The sequence below is a fragment of the Stegodyphus dumicola genome, chromosome 6 (genome assembly GCF_044657685.1).
Source record: "Stegodyphus dumicola isolate Sdum_Otavi_A_Nest chromosome 6, ASM4465768v1".
Lineage (NCBI taxonomy): Eukaryota > Metazoa > Arthropoda > Arachnida > Araneae > Eresidae > Stegodyphus > Stegodyphus dumicola.
Window position 1 is genome coordinate 66046890 of NC_140773.1, and position 18006 is coordinate 66064895.

Below are 18006 nucleotides of genomic sequence, written 5' to 3' on the forward strand. Positions count from 1 at the left end.
TGGGCTGGCTGCATGGGCGTTTTCGTGGTTTTTTCCATGTGTAACGTGTATACGAGTCGGTTTCTCTTAGAAAGTCCTCCACGAAGGCATCCCTCCCTTTAGGCAGGTAGCCCTAGTGTACTTTGTCGTAATTAAATAAACCAAACCAAAACCTTTCAATACGGCATGAAGAAGTGTGAGGCACACAGTTCTTTTATTAGAACACACTTAGAATAGGAAATTTATCATCCTACTGGTAATTGATGATGCCCATCACTGCATATCAACAAAAATGTACCAAGTAGCATATACAAATAGATGAGAAAACAGATTAAAAATGAGATCAACCTGTATTTTCCATAAAGCCGAAAATCTAAAAATACTATGCAAAGGACGTCTGTGATCAGAAAATGCAATTTTTCAAGCGGAAAGTTAAACGACTATTAAAAAGGCAATATAAATTGTAATTATTAATAGATGCAGTCAGCTCATAATCTAGTCAGATTCTTTTTCGCTCCTTGCAATATCGAAATTCAAATAACCTTCTAAAGTAGCAGAAGAAATCTTTCATCTCCTCCAAGAAAATAACCAAATTAGCATTTTGTTTGTTTCGGTCCTTCCAGGGAATGCCGAAAACAAAGATGTCGATTGCCAAGCTAAAGATTCAGGTATTAAATCTGATTGTGGAGTTTTGAACTTAAAATGCCTAGAGACATATCTAAGAAAAAAGCGCACAAGAAAATAAATAAAATCCAGGGAAGATGTCTCGATAACACCCTCAGTAAATTAGTTCAAATCTAGACTCGTCCCTTACCCACTTGTTGCTATGAGAGAAATATTTCTTCCCCAAGCAACAGTATGTGCTACGAAAGAGGCACACCAGAGCACTACTTCCTGGCATGCCCTGTAATATAAAGACATCATATAGTGTTAGACCAACTACAAACGAATTCGAGTTTCAAAAATATATTATAAATAAATCAAAATTTCATCACAACGTCAACAGTACTGTAAAATATTTTCCGGAAAAAGTTGTGGGATTCCTCACTTTGTAAGTGCTAATTTACAGTTGAATGTGAAGAATCTGAAGAACTGCTAAGCGCATAATCGCTTTAAGTTCATGTGACAAGAAACAACAAGATGGAAGGTAACTAACCCTTTATTATTCCAATAAGATTTAACAGAACTCCGTCTTGGAGTGTACAATAAAAGCCGACACTTGGGCTTGAACTTAAGAGACAAGAAGTAAATTTAAACTAATTTTTAACTAAAGAGATACAGCCGAAGCTATCAAAGTTCTAATGCAGTTGGCCCCTTAAACACGAGATGGCTGCGAAGCTATCAAGGGCCTGAGTACCGCCGAGAGTAATAACAGCTTTGAGAGAGAGTAGCCAAAGGCAGACGCGCGCAAATCAGAAACTCTGATTCTCTCTCACTCAGCAAGTAGAACTTCGTGGTTAAATACCGCTCTTCCTCATTGTGTATTTAGATTGATTCTAAAACTATGTTCTGCCCGGGAATAGTAAGTTGAAGTTAAGAATTTGACAGTAAAGGAACTTAAAATTTAACTGTTAATAAAATTAACATAATCCTTACAAAGTTAAGATATTTATCAGCAATAATTATTAAGAAATTGTTTTTATATTAGTGCGAAATATTTTTAAATAATGTTTTACAGTAAAATATAAGTACTGTTTTAATTTTAATGTAAATATCCTTATAAATAATAACTGGATGAAAATGCAATAAAAAGATAGCACGGAGCCTCTCTCGGATACTTTATTGGATTAGTAGTATCACGGGATAGTACCTATACCACCATATGATAAAATTCCGATGTCCTATAAGCTTATTTATTATCTTGCTCTGACCTATTAGACTACTGCTGTCTCCTTGATCGCTATACTGGCTTTCGATGCCGACTGCCATATATTTAGGTCAGGCTTTGAATCCCGAAGGAAGCATGGATACTCTTAAGTGTATAGCTCCTCACATAGCACGAGGGAATTTAAAATACTGGCAAGTCCTCTCGAGTGGTTTGATGGTAATAATCTAAATTGTGACGGGACTGCACAGTTAAAGCGACAGCATATACCTTTACGACCAACGGTATCTGCCTATCTGTACTTGTACCAGACTGCTGCTGAGTCTTTACTCCAGTGCCCGTTAGAACTCACTGGTTCTTGATATTAAACTACATTCGTATTTAAGGGACGTTTTCACATTTGGTCGATATTTCTGAAACTGATGTTATTTTAATAAAATTTGTATGGGCATAGATTGATATAATACCAAAAATATGAACTATATAAGAATAATAGTAAGCTTCATGCTCAGAAAAGTTCTAAAATAGAGGCGCAGAAAGGCCTAAAACAGAAGCTGCAAGATAGAACAAAAAAGGTGGCTAAAAGGAAATATGGTTCCCTGTAACATTCATAGAGCTCTCAGAGCGTGAGTACATACTGGAAATGAGAAATGCTCCATAAGAGTCGGTCTCACTCCTAATAGTAGAGCTGTTTGGAGGTTTAGATGTTTTGGGTAGTGAATTGGCATGTTGTAATTCTTCTCTCAAAAGCTCACAGATGTATTCCGTAGGGTTTAGATGCAGAGATCTGGCTGGCCAATCAATGCGGTTAGTATCCTCATATTACAGAAAATCATCTTCCATGTGGACGAGGGTTGTCATCCATAAAAGTGAACTGACAGCTAATCGCACTTCTGGAAAGATTATATGGCTTAAAGATCTCTTCCCTATACTTCGCAGAAATCACAGAGCATCTGTCAAGCACACGTAAGGTATGTGCACCCTTCCAGTAGCGTGCCTACTTAGACCATCAAACCTTCGCTGCTATACTGGTCACTTTCTTGTATGTTAGAGGATAAGTAGTAAGTCTTTAGCTATCTGCAGATAAAAATGCATCAAGAATCGGTGGGTTAGACTGAATAGAGTCTCATGCGAAGAATAAGGTATCTAACTGATATTTTATTCAAAGCGGATGTTCTCTGGGCAATGCTAAACGGATCTCATGTACGCAGAAGTGATCCATGACGAAAACAGTTTATCTTCTCACAAACAGACGAGATCGCAGATTTCTATGTTCGTCTTTTCAAGGTCTATGTTTCATATTTTTGAATGATAACTCTCGTCGACAAAAGATTAATTTAGTGGATTAATTGTTAAAAAGTAAGAATATTATCAAGATGGATTGGCCAGACAAACCTCTAGACCTAAATCTCATAGAACATATCTGGAAAGTTCTTGGAATTCTCCCCCCCCTCCAAGATCTGAAAACATCATTGGTGCAGGAAGGGGACCGATTGTCACAGGAACTCATAATCTGTCTCGTTTCTTGTAAAAAGTGACGTTGTGAGAGCTATATTATAGTTGGAAGTGCACCATATCCTCTCTCTTTTCATCCCTTCTTTAGACCTTTTTGCGCCGTTCAGTCTTACGCAGATCATGCGCGCATACCGTGATTGTTGTAAGCATATACTGTTTTATTATACGCTCTTACCAAATTTCATTAGAAATCTGTCAGTTCTAGAGATACCGACCAAAAGGAAAAATTCTCTTAATTTTAAATATCAGTATATCGCAGCGGGCATGAAATTCTCTGACGTAAAATCTTAAATTTAACCAAAGTGGTCTTAATTTCGAATAAAATTCTAACGATTTTGATAGATTTCGAACAAAATTCTAACGATTTTGAAGGCGACCGTATATGGTCACTGCTGGGCAGGGGAAAAAATTCGAAAGGTTTATTAAATCTTTACCCTAGTTTAAAGTAATTTTTGTTTGGTGAGGGGCTAACTTTGCTGTTGTGGTTCATCTCACTTGTTTGCAAAAACATCATGAATTTTATTATTATCGTGGCTAGGAGCGCGTCTGTCGTTGGCAGAAACTTTATAAGGTATTTTCTCCCTTCTTTCAGCATGCCTTCGTAGTGTAACGGTAGCACAATCGACGCATATTCGAGAGGTCCAAGTTCGGGTCCTGGCTAGGGCACTGCACATTTTTCACGTCTCCAGCACCAAGAAAAACCAAATGACTTTACAGTGGCGCCCGAACTAAAAGGCGGTGAAAGATGATTCCTTACCACCAGAATTTTTCAATTGATTCCCCTAATCCCCAGTCGCTCTTCAAAAGGGAAGAGTATATAAGGTACTTTCTCCCTCCTTCTGCCTTTGTGGTATAACAGTAGCACACTCGACGCGTATTCGAGAGGCTCAGGTTCGAGTCTCGGCGAGGGCATTGCTCATTTTTAACGTCTCCAGCTCCGAAAAAGAACCCTAATGACTTAAACCTTCGGAGCAGTAGAGATGAAGTATTACTTTGCACAGTTCCGTCTCATTTTTAAAAAGATAATTCCATGTAGGGTGAATCCAGAGGTCTCACTCGTCTCTTCCACTACCTCAGAATCACCCGAGAAGACTTTCGACTGGCCGTCATTTTAAGTGCCACGTGTTCAAAGATTTACACTTACAAACATCCAAACCTTGTCAGGGTTTCGAACATGGGTCCAGCGATAAGGCAGCCAGCAAAGTTAATTACTATATTGATTAGGGCAGCTTGTTTAATTTTATATTGTAATATCCTTTTAAATAGAACTACTTTCAAATTTTTTTTCTGCTTAGCTTTATATCCAACATAGATCACATACTGTCAGTTTATTGATTTACTGTGAATCAAATCATAGGAAATTATCAGAGCTTTACATTTTGGCAACTAATTTGCTTTCTACAATATTGATTAAAACGCAGAATGAACTATGAGCGTTTTATGAATTCTTAGGGTACTCAACTATGTTATACAATACTGATTAACTTTGATAAATAGCACTAATTAAAATTAACAAATTTGATATCTTAGCCGCGGATTCCATTTCTTTTACATTTATTTTTTCGTAGATCTTCTAAATTTGTTTTAAAATTGCCTTATTTGTGATAGCATTTGTATATATTAAGTATAAAATACACATTTAATCATAGTTTGCAAATGTTAATATGTAGCAATATCTTTTTATTTTAGACAAGCATCAAAAGATGCATGGTTCTATTTTTTAAACTGCATATCCTAATTTAGAAGCAAATCTATAATTTTGTTTCTAAATTAGGATGAATCTTGTTTATTGCTCAAATTTCAAGTGAAGTTTTACTTTCCTATATAATAAAATATGGCTTACTAACAAAAATAATTCCGTAAAACTATCCCCACTAGAAATAAATAAATAAAATATGCTTTCTCTGACTTTCTCTCTCATTCTCTCTTCAAAAAAATCAAATATTTCGTCCAGTATTTTTCATATATAAATGGAGATTTCGTTCAAATGGAACCATTTAAGTTACCTTACCTAAACTCTAATTAATTTTTGACATAAATCTATCAAGAATATTTTCACAGATCTGAGAGGCGGGGTTTAAATACGTTAATTTGACGTCACCAAAGCAAATCACTTAAAATTTCCGGTCGACTTGAAATTCAGTCACAGTTCTCTATGCGTTCTCTCGAACATACTACTCAGCTTTACGCGCTAATATGTAAGTTTTTTTAATTCGTTTATTACACATATATATATATATAAGTAGTGCTTAGTGATCAGGACCGGATTCACAGATGTATCTATGTATGTATGCATGTAATGAGGGGATGCATGTGTTCATGTATGCATGTAATATAAGTATATATGAATAAACATATATATACACACAACATACATTTCTGGAGCCGGTCCCGATAACAGAACAATACCTACATATATATAAAGTAACTGTTTGCATGTATAGCTGAGATTCGTGATTTAATATGGATGATGAGGATTATCCATAGCTGATGATAGTTTCTAGAAATAAAGAATAACCCGTTTCATCATAAAATGTTTAATGAAGCCAGTTAGAATTGCATACATTTGTAGTTTTGCATTGCAAAATAATTCATATGTTAAATGTTATGTCGCATACTTGCTTTTTCTTTTTCAAATTGTTATTTAAACGTGTGGGAATTTTTATGAATGCAGCTAAATCATATTTTATTAGAGGTGATTTTATTATTTCGATGGCCTTAGGTTACACTTACTTTTCTGTTTTATTTATTTAAATCAATTCATGAGTATTATTTAGAGCAAGAACAAGCCAGAAATATTTATTTTCAATAATTATAAACAAGATACACAAGTATTAATGAATTATTCTATGAAATTCCAATGTGTAAAAAGGTGCGCAAAAGACAAAAAAATATGTAAAAATAGTATACAAGAAAATACAAGAAATAATAAATACAAGAAATAAAATACAATAAATACAAGAAAATAACTGTTAGGTTTCTAATAGATTAGGTCTTAATTAAAAATTTTCATAATTAACTTTCTCTCTGTCAAACCTTTTAATTATGTCATCAAAAGAAATATTGTTGAGTAAGTCAACTTCTATTGCATAAATTGCTAAATCGTTTAATCTTATCTCAAATATTGTTCGATCTTAAATTATTTTGTATTTTCCAAAAACAAGAAAATGATTGTTTAGACGTAAGGATTGTAAAAGCGGTACTTCTGAATATTCTTAATATACATTCGGATACATATCTATAAAAGTTTCTCAACTAGAAGTATAAATGTTACTTATAATTTCATGTTTTATCTTGATTATAATAATCTGTAAACTAATATATTCTTCAAGCAAAACTTTCTTCAAATGAATAAAAGATTTACAAAAATCTATAATACAATTTCTTACTTTTCCAGTAAAACATTTTTTTAAAATCATGCAAAATTTCAAATTTGCGATATACCAGTTCATATGCCAATAGCCATTTTAGAAATTTTTCAAGAAAGTCTCAGTTCCATACGAATCTTTGCATTGCTTATTCATTTGCATCTTAGTTATTCAAAACATACTCTTCCTCATTTACGTCGGTGGTGGAAGGAAATGTTTGCTTCCGCTCAAAATGCTTTGTATTCTTCATCGACCAGTATCTTCGCTTTTCCTTAGAATTTTTCAGAATTATTTCGTATATTTTTTAAGCAATTAGTAAGAAATTTATCTCAGAGCTTAATTTCTAAAATTAGAAGTGTTTAAGCCTTTGCGGGAAAACATTAGAAAGGTGCAGTATAAATAAATATAGGGTTATCCCCCGAAACGTTTTGCGCTTTTTGTTTTCTTTTTTATGATAAATACATATGAAGCAGTGCAAAAAGATAAGAAATTTTCATTGAACCACTTTAGCGTCATTTTATTCTATGACTTTCTGCCATTTGCTGGAAAAGTTCGTTTAAAAAAAATATTCGCAAAATAAAAAGAATTTTGTTAAGTTAAAAGTAATAAAGTATACTCCCAAAGAAGTTATCGACATATTGTTTGTCATTATCCAGAGAATTGAACTCCAAGACATTTAGAGAATTTTGAAGCGTCTTGAAGAGATGAAAATCCGAGAACGCAAGGTCTAATGAATACGGGGGTTGACACAAAACATTTCAACAATGCTCAGTATATTTTTCTCCGACATACATCGAAATGTGGGGCTGAGGCTTGTCATCGAACATCGGTCAGTTCTGGACGCTTTGATTCGATCTGATTTAAAATTTTCCTTTTGGGAACAAAACAGTTTTCAGAATAAACTCAGTCTTCTTCAAATGACCATGTGATGTATTTTTGTAATATTTTTTCTCTCTGATAGCTCCTGATGTGTATAACTTGGATTTTCAACGATGGCATCTTTTAATAAGGCCTTGTTCGCAGAGGATGGTCAACGAGAGCTAGCATCATCTTGAAGGCTGAAAATTCGAAGTTTAAACTTCTAAAACCACTTTCGAACTGTGCCATTAGAAACAGCACTTTCCTCATACATAACACAAATTTTAAGAGCAGTCTAATTAGAAATGGATTTAAATAAAAGAGTATAATACTCCGAAAATACATTTTTGGATTCTCTATTTTGAGCCCTGCATTAAACAACACATGATAATTGTTTTACAATTATTACACAAAATTACAACACAAAAATTATGCCACAACACAAGATAGAACTATGTAAACTGAAGCAAAGACTTAAAACGGTACTTAAATTCCGCCTCAAACAACCCATAATAGAATTATTACAAAGAAATGTGCTTCAATGTGAATACTGCAGAACTTTTGAGATGACCCAATAAATGAAAAAAATAGCTAATAAAACAACGAATAATGAGGAATTATAATATTTGTGAAAAAAATGAAAATACTAGTAAATTCAATAACGATAAAGATACATTTTTTAATACATTCCGAATCGGTTATACAGTATAGTATCGAAATTCAACTTACTTTTATTTAATTATGTGCTCCACCATCACGCACTATACGAAAAAGAAGGAATGCCTTGTGGAGGACGTTTAGAGCGGAACTGGCTCGTATTCACGTCACATATGGAGAAAAACACGAAAATGCCCATTCAGCCATTCCATTCCCCGGGTCTCAATGCCCGAACCGAATTACCAGAGTTTAGCGACTTTGCCGCTCGGACGCTGATGCACCAACTCACCTTTGTTTGGGAATGGGACTTAAGTATTTAAGTGTTCTTTAAAACATTTAGAAGTACAGAAGTGGTTAAGAAGGATTCCAACTGAATTTAAGAATTGATATAATTTTATTGTCGTAGAGATATTCATGTTAATACTTTTAACCCTTTTTATTTGTCATATTAGTGCTACTAAAAACAAATCTTTTGAAAACTTCTATTACTGCATTTCCAAACATTTCTGAACGACTGCACAATCCTTTTACTTCATATAGGATCATGCGTTTTTCACTGCCGTCAATTTAAACTTACACGTGAAATAATAATTTTCTCTATTTACGGCTGTTTTAAACTGTGACATTCATCATTACTTGATAACCAGTGAATCATTGCTTATAAAACGACTAAGCATTTTAACATTAAATTTGAATAAATCGCTAATTGTAACATTTTAGCATTACACATTTCTTTTATAAAACTAAAAATATATTGCCAGGTTACATCTCAGCGTGGCACAGTGCGCAACAATATTTAGAGAATAAGCAGCATGCAGTACAGTCGTACCACGTATCTGCGAATTTAGTAACCGCGGCTCACAGCGAAGTCCTTGGAAGTTTAAAAATGTGCGCCAAGTAATGAACACCCTCTGGCCTAATGTGAATACCAGCGTGAAACAAGCTAAGCACTGTATTCGCAAAGTAATCATGCCTATATGCACATGTATAAACTTTTCTAATGGTTGTAACCACGGAACCTCATGTATTCTCAGGTTACATACCGCTCCTCCAAAATGTGATTTTCTTACCTGATGCTTTCCTTCACGAGGGGTATAAATAATATCGCCATGGAAATACGGTCATCAGTGATCAAAATATCCGACTCTTCTCCCTTTCCCGTATACCCAGCTTCCCCATTAAATTTAATTCAACGCAATCTTTAACAGTCTCTTTATTCTCATTAGGGATATTCTGTTGCAGCTCTCATTTCGTGAAATTTTTTATTTACGTTACGTTGATTACATGTAAGAACACCGATGAGTCTATACTTAGGAGAAGTGAGAAATAACTCATCCATTAGTGCGAAAAAATATTCTAGAAAATAAATTTTGCATTATTATCTTGTAACGTTGCGCGCCTCCAACTTGCACGCAACCAAGAGGTGACTGTGGAAACTGTATAAAACACAGAGTCTTGTAAAGGGTTTAAGTCCCTTTTTATTCAACGTAATAAATTACAATTGCGTGCTCTTGACGCTTACAGACGGCGCCAACTCGGCGGTCAAATAAAAATAATAACCTGAAAAGAAACTAAAGACAAGACTCTAACTACGAGGCTCTCTAAAATAACTAACTCACCGCGTTTTACAATATCGCTGCTAATTCAGCAGACTTGAAGCTCACTTGAACGATTAACACTACTTCCCGCCAAGCACATAGGCCGAAACGCGGGGTTCTTCAATTCTCGCTAACTACCTCCGCGCTCGTGAAGTAAGAATATCACACACCGAACTCGTTTCCTTCTATTTAAATCATAATACTTCCGCTGATAATTTGAATCCTTGCGCGTTCTACTAAAATTTACATATTCTGGCATTGGCAGTTCCAGGGGAAAGTAAGGCTTGACAGGAAAGATAGTTTAAACTTAAAATAAATGTTAGTTAAAATAAATATAAGCCCTACAATCTTAACAATACAGTATACGGATTGGTATAGTCTGCAATATAATGTGTTATTATTTATTAGTAATGACATTATCTTACCGTTCCAAAATTATGAATTAAGCTACGCTAAATTACGTACACTGCGAGGTAAAAAGAAAAAAAAAAAAGTGAGAGAGAGAGAGAGAGAGTTTTATGTCTCCCGTTCTACTAAGCCGACTGACGAAATTCAACTTGCGTTTTTCATGACTCGAAAGCGCGACTTAGGATATGTATTAGATTTATATATAGAATTGCTCTAATATTTTGACACAAAATAGGACTTTTCTGAAATGGCATGACAATTCTTTTCTATATTTCGATTTTACGATTCAAATTATGCCAAAGTGGCAAGTTTTGTAAAAATCGCACAAGTAGTTTTTAAAAAAATTAGCCCTCAAAATTTTATCTCCTCAATATTAAGTGAATTTGATATAAATTTATCAATATCTCCTTTTTTTTTATTAAACTTAGTAGATTCCTTCTTCCAGAATTTGAAATTTAGGTTTATTCCACGTAAAACTGACCTATTTTTTATGATTCTTTTTTTAAAATTTGTAATTTTAATTTGTAGTTTAAATTTTTCGAAAAAAAGATTTGAATTGTAACCTATAAAATTTTTACCATCATCTCAAAGATGATGTATTTCTAAGTATACTTGCAAAAAATTAGAGTTTTTTATTCAAAATTTCCTAGGATATAGGTGAATTTACAAAGTCGCGCGTTTTGAAATTTGGCATATTTGTTATAAGCGATAATAATGCCAAATGTAGTTTACGCACTTTGTTAAAATTATTTGAAATTATGAATGATGACTTTTTCCCGCTCGTTTACAATTGAAAAAAGGAAAGGAAAATAGGTTGCTATAAATTAAGAAGTTCGCTGGGTGAATTGTTCTTGGCGAAAACTAAAAAACATTGCGCCAAGATAAATTTTTAAATTCCTCCATAAATTACGTTCTAAATTCTACAAAATTTAATATGTAGGCATAATTTGAGTCGTAGAATCGAAATATGGATAAAATTGGCATGCCATTTCAGAAAATGCTATGCTATACGTAAATATAATATATATCTTAAGTCGCGCTTTCGATACGTCGAGAAACGCAATTTGAATTTCGTCAATCGACCCAGTAGAAGGAAACATATAGAACTGTCCCCTTTTTATTTATTTATTTATTTTGCGCAGTATGCGTTAAATGGATTCCTTATTCTACAGTGAAATTTATGCTTCGGTAATGCATAAAAAACCGCTATTTCTAAAAAATGCATTTTTGCATTCGGAAATCGCGTTTACTCGTTGCTTTTTGTGATGAAGATAGTGTTATACCTCATGTAGATGAAGGAACTCATATTTTACGCCTAAGAATTTAATAGCTAACGTATCAATCTTGTACCGCACAGTTGCTGTTCAGGTTAATCAAATATTAAGAGAATATGCAATCTATAAGTCTTTCAACAAGCTCAAAGAGAACGATGTGCGATATTTCGACAGCCTTTCGTTCACCAATGTCCGAGTTGGCAAGCATCTTGTCCACAATGCTTATAAGGATATTATAGGCATGTCAAATACCGTGAGTCAGGAAATGCGTCACTGTACACCGCTAAATATGTGTATACATGGTGGAACGACGTCTGTAGTGCCATGGATTGTCAGCGAAAGGAACATTGTTTTGACTTTAAACTAACTCTACAACACAGAGTCAGGGCCTACAATGATCGATTAAATCTCGCGCAAATTGATGCACCAATGTCTTGACGTTGTCTTTTCTGACAAAAACTGCTTTTTTTTTTTTTTTTTTTCCACAGGATTAGGATGGCCACTTTCGTGTGTAGAGCCATCGAAGAGAAGGAAGTAAAGATTGTAAAACCGGTAAACTAGTTTATGATTTCCTAACAAATTGCTTAAAATTAGAGAGAGGACCCACTTAAAGGAACGAACTAGCCGTTCTCTTTAAGACCGCTTCTACTCCTTTCTTCGCCGGAGCGTTCTCCAGATCTTCACCAAATACAAATACCTGGTCAATATTGCAGCGAAGCTGGCACGACAACGCCCGCCAGCTAAAACGATAGATGAACTCGGACATAGAAATGAAGCCATTCAAGTCTATGATAATGTTAAAATAATTACTATTTTTAGCAGAGGTGTTGTTCTCAAGGTACTGATTTCTGCATGCTCTGTTCTAAAAAATTTTAACCATCTTGTTGCGGCAAAGCCAGCGAACTATTAAAAATAACATTACCCTCTTTGTAAATGGCATCACTTACGTCTTTGTATTTATAAATGTCTTTTGCTTGTTCTATACTTCATGTTTATGTTAGGAAATAAATAAGCGTAAAATACTAATATACTCTTAATATCTGGTGTCGAAAAAACCATTTACGAAACAGGACCTTGATCTTAAATTTCCTACTGTTGGATTATTCTTGCTGAATTATTTTACTTCCGACATTAAAACTTAGTTTTGTTTTTGTTCTTTTCTACTACTCGGGCAATGGCGCCGATCGGTGAAGCTGTAGACAAAATGACGCAACTGAGCCGAAAGCGGAAAGCCATGCGAAGTAATGTTTCTTGCTTTTCTACTGAAATTAATACTTTGAACGATGATTTCTCAATTGAGAAAGTTGAATATATTTGTAATCGCTTAACAACTGCTTTAAATGATATGAAACTAATAGATAACGAAATTCACAACTTCCTTTCTGACGATGAATATGAAAGTGATAATTTGCAGTGTGAAAACTACATAGATACTGGTGAATCCGCAATTTTCAATGCACGAAAAATTATTCAAAATAAATTATCGACAACTGCAAATAATGTTACTGCTTCGAATATGGATACCAATGATTTAGTGATGACATTTGGCGACCCTCCTACTACAGTGCCTATGACTCAACCATATACAGTTAAACTGCCAACAATTAAACTACAGTCATTTACAGGAGAAATTGAAGAGTGGCAATGTTTTTGGGAACAGTTTAAATCTTCTATAGGTGCCAATCCACATCTTTCTATTATTGATAAACATGTTTTCCGCAGAGGTTATTTAGATGGTGAAGCTAAACGCCTTGTTGATGGATTTAGTGTAATAGGAGACACCTATGAAACAACAAAAAAAAAATTGTTAGAGGAAAGATATGGAAATTAAGATCGAATTATCCAATCACAATTAGATTACTTAGAACATTTAAATGTTATTCAAGACCCATCTCCTACGCATTTAAATGATCTTTACATAGAATGTAACAGAAGAATTCAAGCTTAAGAAAATTTCACCATTCTGTTCATTTTGTGATACTACAGGACATTGGCCTCGATATTGTGAAACTGTTACAGACTATGATACTCGTGTTCAGAAACTTCAAACTTCAAATCGCTGCTTTCTGTGTACTAAGCGTGGTAATAGAGTTTCAAACTGCCCAAGAAAAAATACTGCACGGTGCACTAAATGCAAGAAAAGGCATCATGTTTCTATTTGTCCTCCTGTTTAAAACCATCAACTGCGGATAACTAACAGTGCTGTAAATCATATAACCTTTCCTAAAACAATTTTCACACATTTGCAAACTGCTCGTGTGTATGTTACTGGCCCCACAGGCATTACTAAATTAACACGCTGCATTTTAGATGGTGGTAGCCAAGGAAGTTTTGTTCACACAAACCTCATTGAAAACCTTAAGCTTAAAGTTGTCAGTTCTGCCTCACTTTCAGTTCAAGTATTTGAATCTTTTACTTAACAAGAACATCAGTGCTACTTTGGTAGACGGTTGCACGGATTTTGGCGATTTTTTGGCGATTTTTCTTTTGGCGAGTAATACAACTTATGGTAAACCCATTGCTGGATAAGTTATTTATGGTAACCGATACTTTGTTGTCATTTTATTAAAAAAATAATGTGTTTTATTATGCATAACTTCCGTGTTTTAAATATTATTTATGGCTTCTAAATATTAAAAATCAATTTAATTTTACATTTTTATTTGAAATAAAAATTTTGTTCTTTATAATATTTTATATAATTTTATGTTGTGGATGATGTAATCAATGACGTCACCTTACAAAAGTAATTGGTTTTATTAATATCTATAAATTTAATCTTTTGTTTTAAACATTATTTATGGCTGTTAAATATTAAAATACAATTTAATTTTGCATTTGTCTTAAAAATGATTTTATTATGAAGAATTGTTTAAATAATTTTAATTCTATGCGTGATGTAATCAGCTCCCTGATTGGTTACTGAATATTTGTGCATTACCGCGCCATTTTAAAATTTTATTATTCATCTCTTCGAATTCCTCAGATTTCAAATGGAATGGATATCTCCGTTTCGAAGGAGAGATGTTGTTATTGGTAATTACCAAGAATTATTGGTATTGGAATAAAAAAATTGCCCTTTGAGACCTTATTTTGGCCAACCTGTCTTTCCTAATCAGATTTATTTATAAATTGTTAATAGCGTCAGAGGAAATTTATTTTAAATTTTTGACGGAAACCTCGCTAATTGCTTCTTCAATGAAGTGCGAGATATGTGGATAACAGATGAAGATGGTTAAAAGAGCCAATTCAATTATGATTTCGATTTTTTTGTGGTACTTATCAATAAATAAGAGGTTAAATTACTCAAAAAAATGTAAGTACATATTTTTCTTTTATTTTATAATTGTATATTTCAATTTGTGTTAAAAAATTAATACACTGCTTTCAAAAATTGCTGAGATAATTATTGTCACATATGTTTTAATGTTAATTATATTTTATATAACGTATTTTAAAGTATTTGAATTTAATAATATTCTAATTCTTTTAAATGTTGGTAGGATGGTTTTTAATTCGATATTCAATTTCAGTAATATTTTAATCTAATTCAACGTTGGCACAATGTTTTTATAGCGGTGTTTTTATTCTCTTTTTTGCTATATGAAAGTAATAATAGCCTTACTTTAGTATTTTATACTCATAGTAAATGTATTTATTTACACTTGCCTGCCATCTTAAAAAACGACATTTTCAACAAAAAAATTAATCCATTACTTTTAACGATATTTATTTTATTTTAAGTTTCGAATACTTTACTATGCGTAAAAACAGCGTTTTTCAAGATGGCTGACGATTGTAAAAATCGCGCCAACAATTGCGCCAACGTAAATCGCCAAAAATCCGTGCAACCGTCTACCAAAGTAGCACCATGTGTTCAACTGTCACTTTCAAGTTTGTGGAGCAACCAAGCATTTTTGATCTCCGCATTTGAAAGCTCAATTCCTATACTACACATCCTACTGCTCCACTAGAAATAGTTCACTTTGCTCAGAAGAAAAGATTGAGAATTGCTGATCCTCCGGATGACGCTTCACTGCCCATAGAAATACTTATTGGTGGTGATCATTATTGGCGAATTGTTTCCACAGAAGCTCCAATCAAGCTTTCAGAATCTTTTGTTATGGTACCGTCAGTGTTTGGATGGGTTCTTAGTGGAACAAGAACACATACTACAATCGCTGAGAAGACTTCTGTCCATAAAGTTTGTGTGCAAGTTAAAACTGATTGTTTAAATGATCAGGTTCGTCGCTTCTGGGAATTAGACTCCATAGGGATACAAGATGCGCAGAAACGAAAAATGACTACTCAAGATGAAGAAATTTTATCAGAATTTCACAAAACTTACAACACTGAAGACAATCGAAGAATTGTGTCTCTGCCTAGAAAACCATTGGTCACACCTTTGCCTACAAACAAAATTATAGCGGAAAACAGATTTCATTCTCTTCAAAAAAGACTTGCATCTAGTGATGTGTTAAAGACACAGGATGACAAATGCATGCTGAATTACATTGAACAAAAGCATGTTGAAGTTTGTTCCATAGATGAATCCAATGAGAAGCCAGTATATTACCTTCCTCATCATGCTGTACGAAAGAAAACGCAATCTGAAACCAAGTGGAGAATTGTGTTTGATGCTTCCTCGCATGCTCAAGGAATTATTTCACTGAAGGATACCATGGAAGCTGACCCGAATCTTCTTCTTGAATCTATTGGTTGTCTACTAAGATTTCGATTGCATGAATTCGCTGTTACATGTGATGGTAAGCAAGCTTTTTTTACAGTTGTCACTTTTTACAGTCATAAAGAAGATAGGGACGTCACAAAATTTTTCTGGTACAAATTAAAATCTGATTCATCTCAACCTACTACTTTTACAGATGAAATAACTGTTTACAGATTTACTCGTTTACCATTTGGCCTTACTTGCAGTCCGTTTTTACTCTGTGCTGCGACACGAGAATTGGCTGCAAAACATATCGCAGAATTTCCACTTGCTGCACCAATGATAGATAAACATCTCTATATGGATGACATTCTTGCTAGTATGGAAACTGAATCACGCATTATAATGCTATATCACGAGATCAAGAATTTAATGGCTCTAATGAAATTGCCTATGGAAAAATGGGCTACAAACTCTTTGAAACTCAAAGTTGTACTACAAACACATGAAGAATCTCACAAAACGGAAACAACTGTCTTAGGTATTGGCTGGAATACAACTTCTGATACTTTGAAGCATGCATTCAAGACTTCCCTCTGTGTTTCTACAGACAAACCACTTACAAAGAGATGGTTACTCCGATGCATTGCTAGTTTTTATGATCCCTTAGGCCTTTTTCCACCGTTTACTATTCTTGGGAAAATCTTATTCCAAGATACATGGATTCTTGGAATCAAGTGGGATGAATTACTACCTGCTAATTTATCAACTTTATGGTATGAAGCTGTGAAAGAACTTGATGACATTTGCTCCCTTCAAATTCCTCGATGCATGGACATTTCATCACATGTTCCTTTTGCTATTCATGTGTTTTGTGACGCATCTGAACGTGCCTATGGTTCAGTTCTGTACATTGTTACCTTTAAAGGTGACCAATCGAATGTGAATTTAGTGTGTAATCGCAACAAACTAGCTCCTATAAAGAAAGTTACCTTACCTCGTTTGGAGCTCTTGGCGGCCCTGATGGGAACACGATTGTTGCACTATTTCTGTGCTGAAAAAAACATCTGTTCGTCAAATGCAACATTGTGGAGTGATTCTCAAGTTGTCTTAGGATGGATACGCAATGACCCCAACAAATGGAAAACTTTTGTTAGCATCAGAGTAACAGAAATTATTTCCTATACCAATCCTTCACAATGGAGACATTGCCCTGGCAAAGACAATCCAACTGACAAACTTTCTTGAGGTGTTTCACCATCAACACTAAAAAACCTGGAAATTTGGTGGAACGGCCCTCCATGGTTAGTCAAATCTCTCGAATATTGGCCTCATTCTGATACTATTTCTAAAGATTACAATCATAACTTCGAGGCAAAGAAAGAAAAAGTTCAGACCCTTCACATCGTATTCAGTCAACCAATCATAAAGGCTGGAAACTACAGTTCTTACGTTCGATTGTTACGTGTAACATCTTGGATTCTTCGCTTTATTCACAACTGTAGGAAACAAGAAAAGTTAGTGGGTGAATTACATGCCACAGAACTAAATCACGCTCGTATTTATTGGATACAGACAGTTCAGAAAGAAACCTTTCCTTCAGAATATGAAGCTCTGTTGACAGGAAAATCACTCCCAAAGAAATCAAGAATAAAACAATTTAACCCTTTCTTCAAGAACAATATTATACTTCTTGGTGGTCGACTACAATTTTCTGATTTATCTCATGCTGAAAAACATCCCCATATTATTGGAAGGTTCTCTCATTATCTACTGATACGCCAAACACATTTACGAATGCATCATCTCGGTGTTCGGATTGTACTTTCTCAGCTTCGTTCAGAATATTGGATAT

General features: G+C 34.1%; 1 protein-coding gene across 1 annotated transcript in view; it reads left to right on the forward strand.

Moving 5' to 3' along the window:
* Nucleotides 1–5481: 5481 nt before the first annotated feature.
* LOC146996767 (vesicle-associated membrane protein 3-like) overlaps nt 5482–18006 on the forward strand; it is a 58420-nt gene continuing 45895 nt past the window's right edge. Inside the window, exon 1 of the mRNA XM_085817896.1 lies at nt 5482–5517. Coding sequence (XP_085674022.1) covers nt 5516–5517 — 2 coding nt within the window. The 5' untranslated portion in view covers nt 5482–5515. The remainder of the gene's footprint in view (nt 5518–18006) is intronic.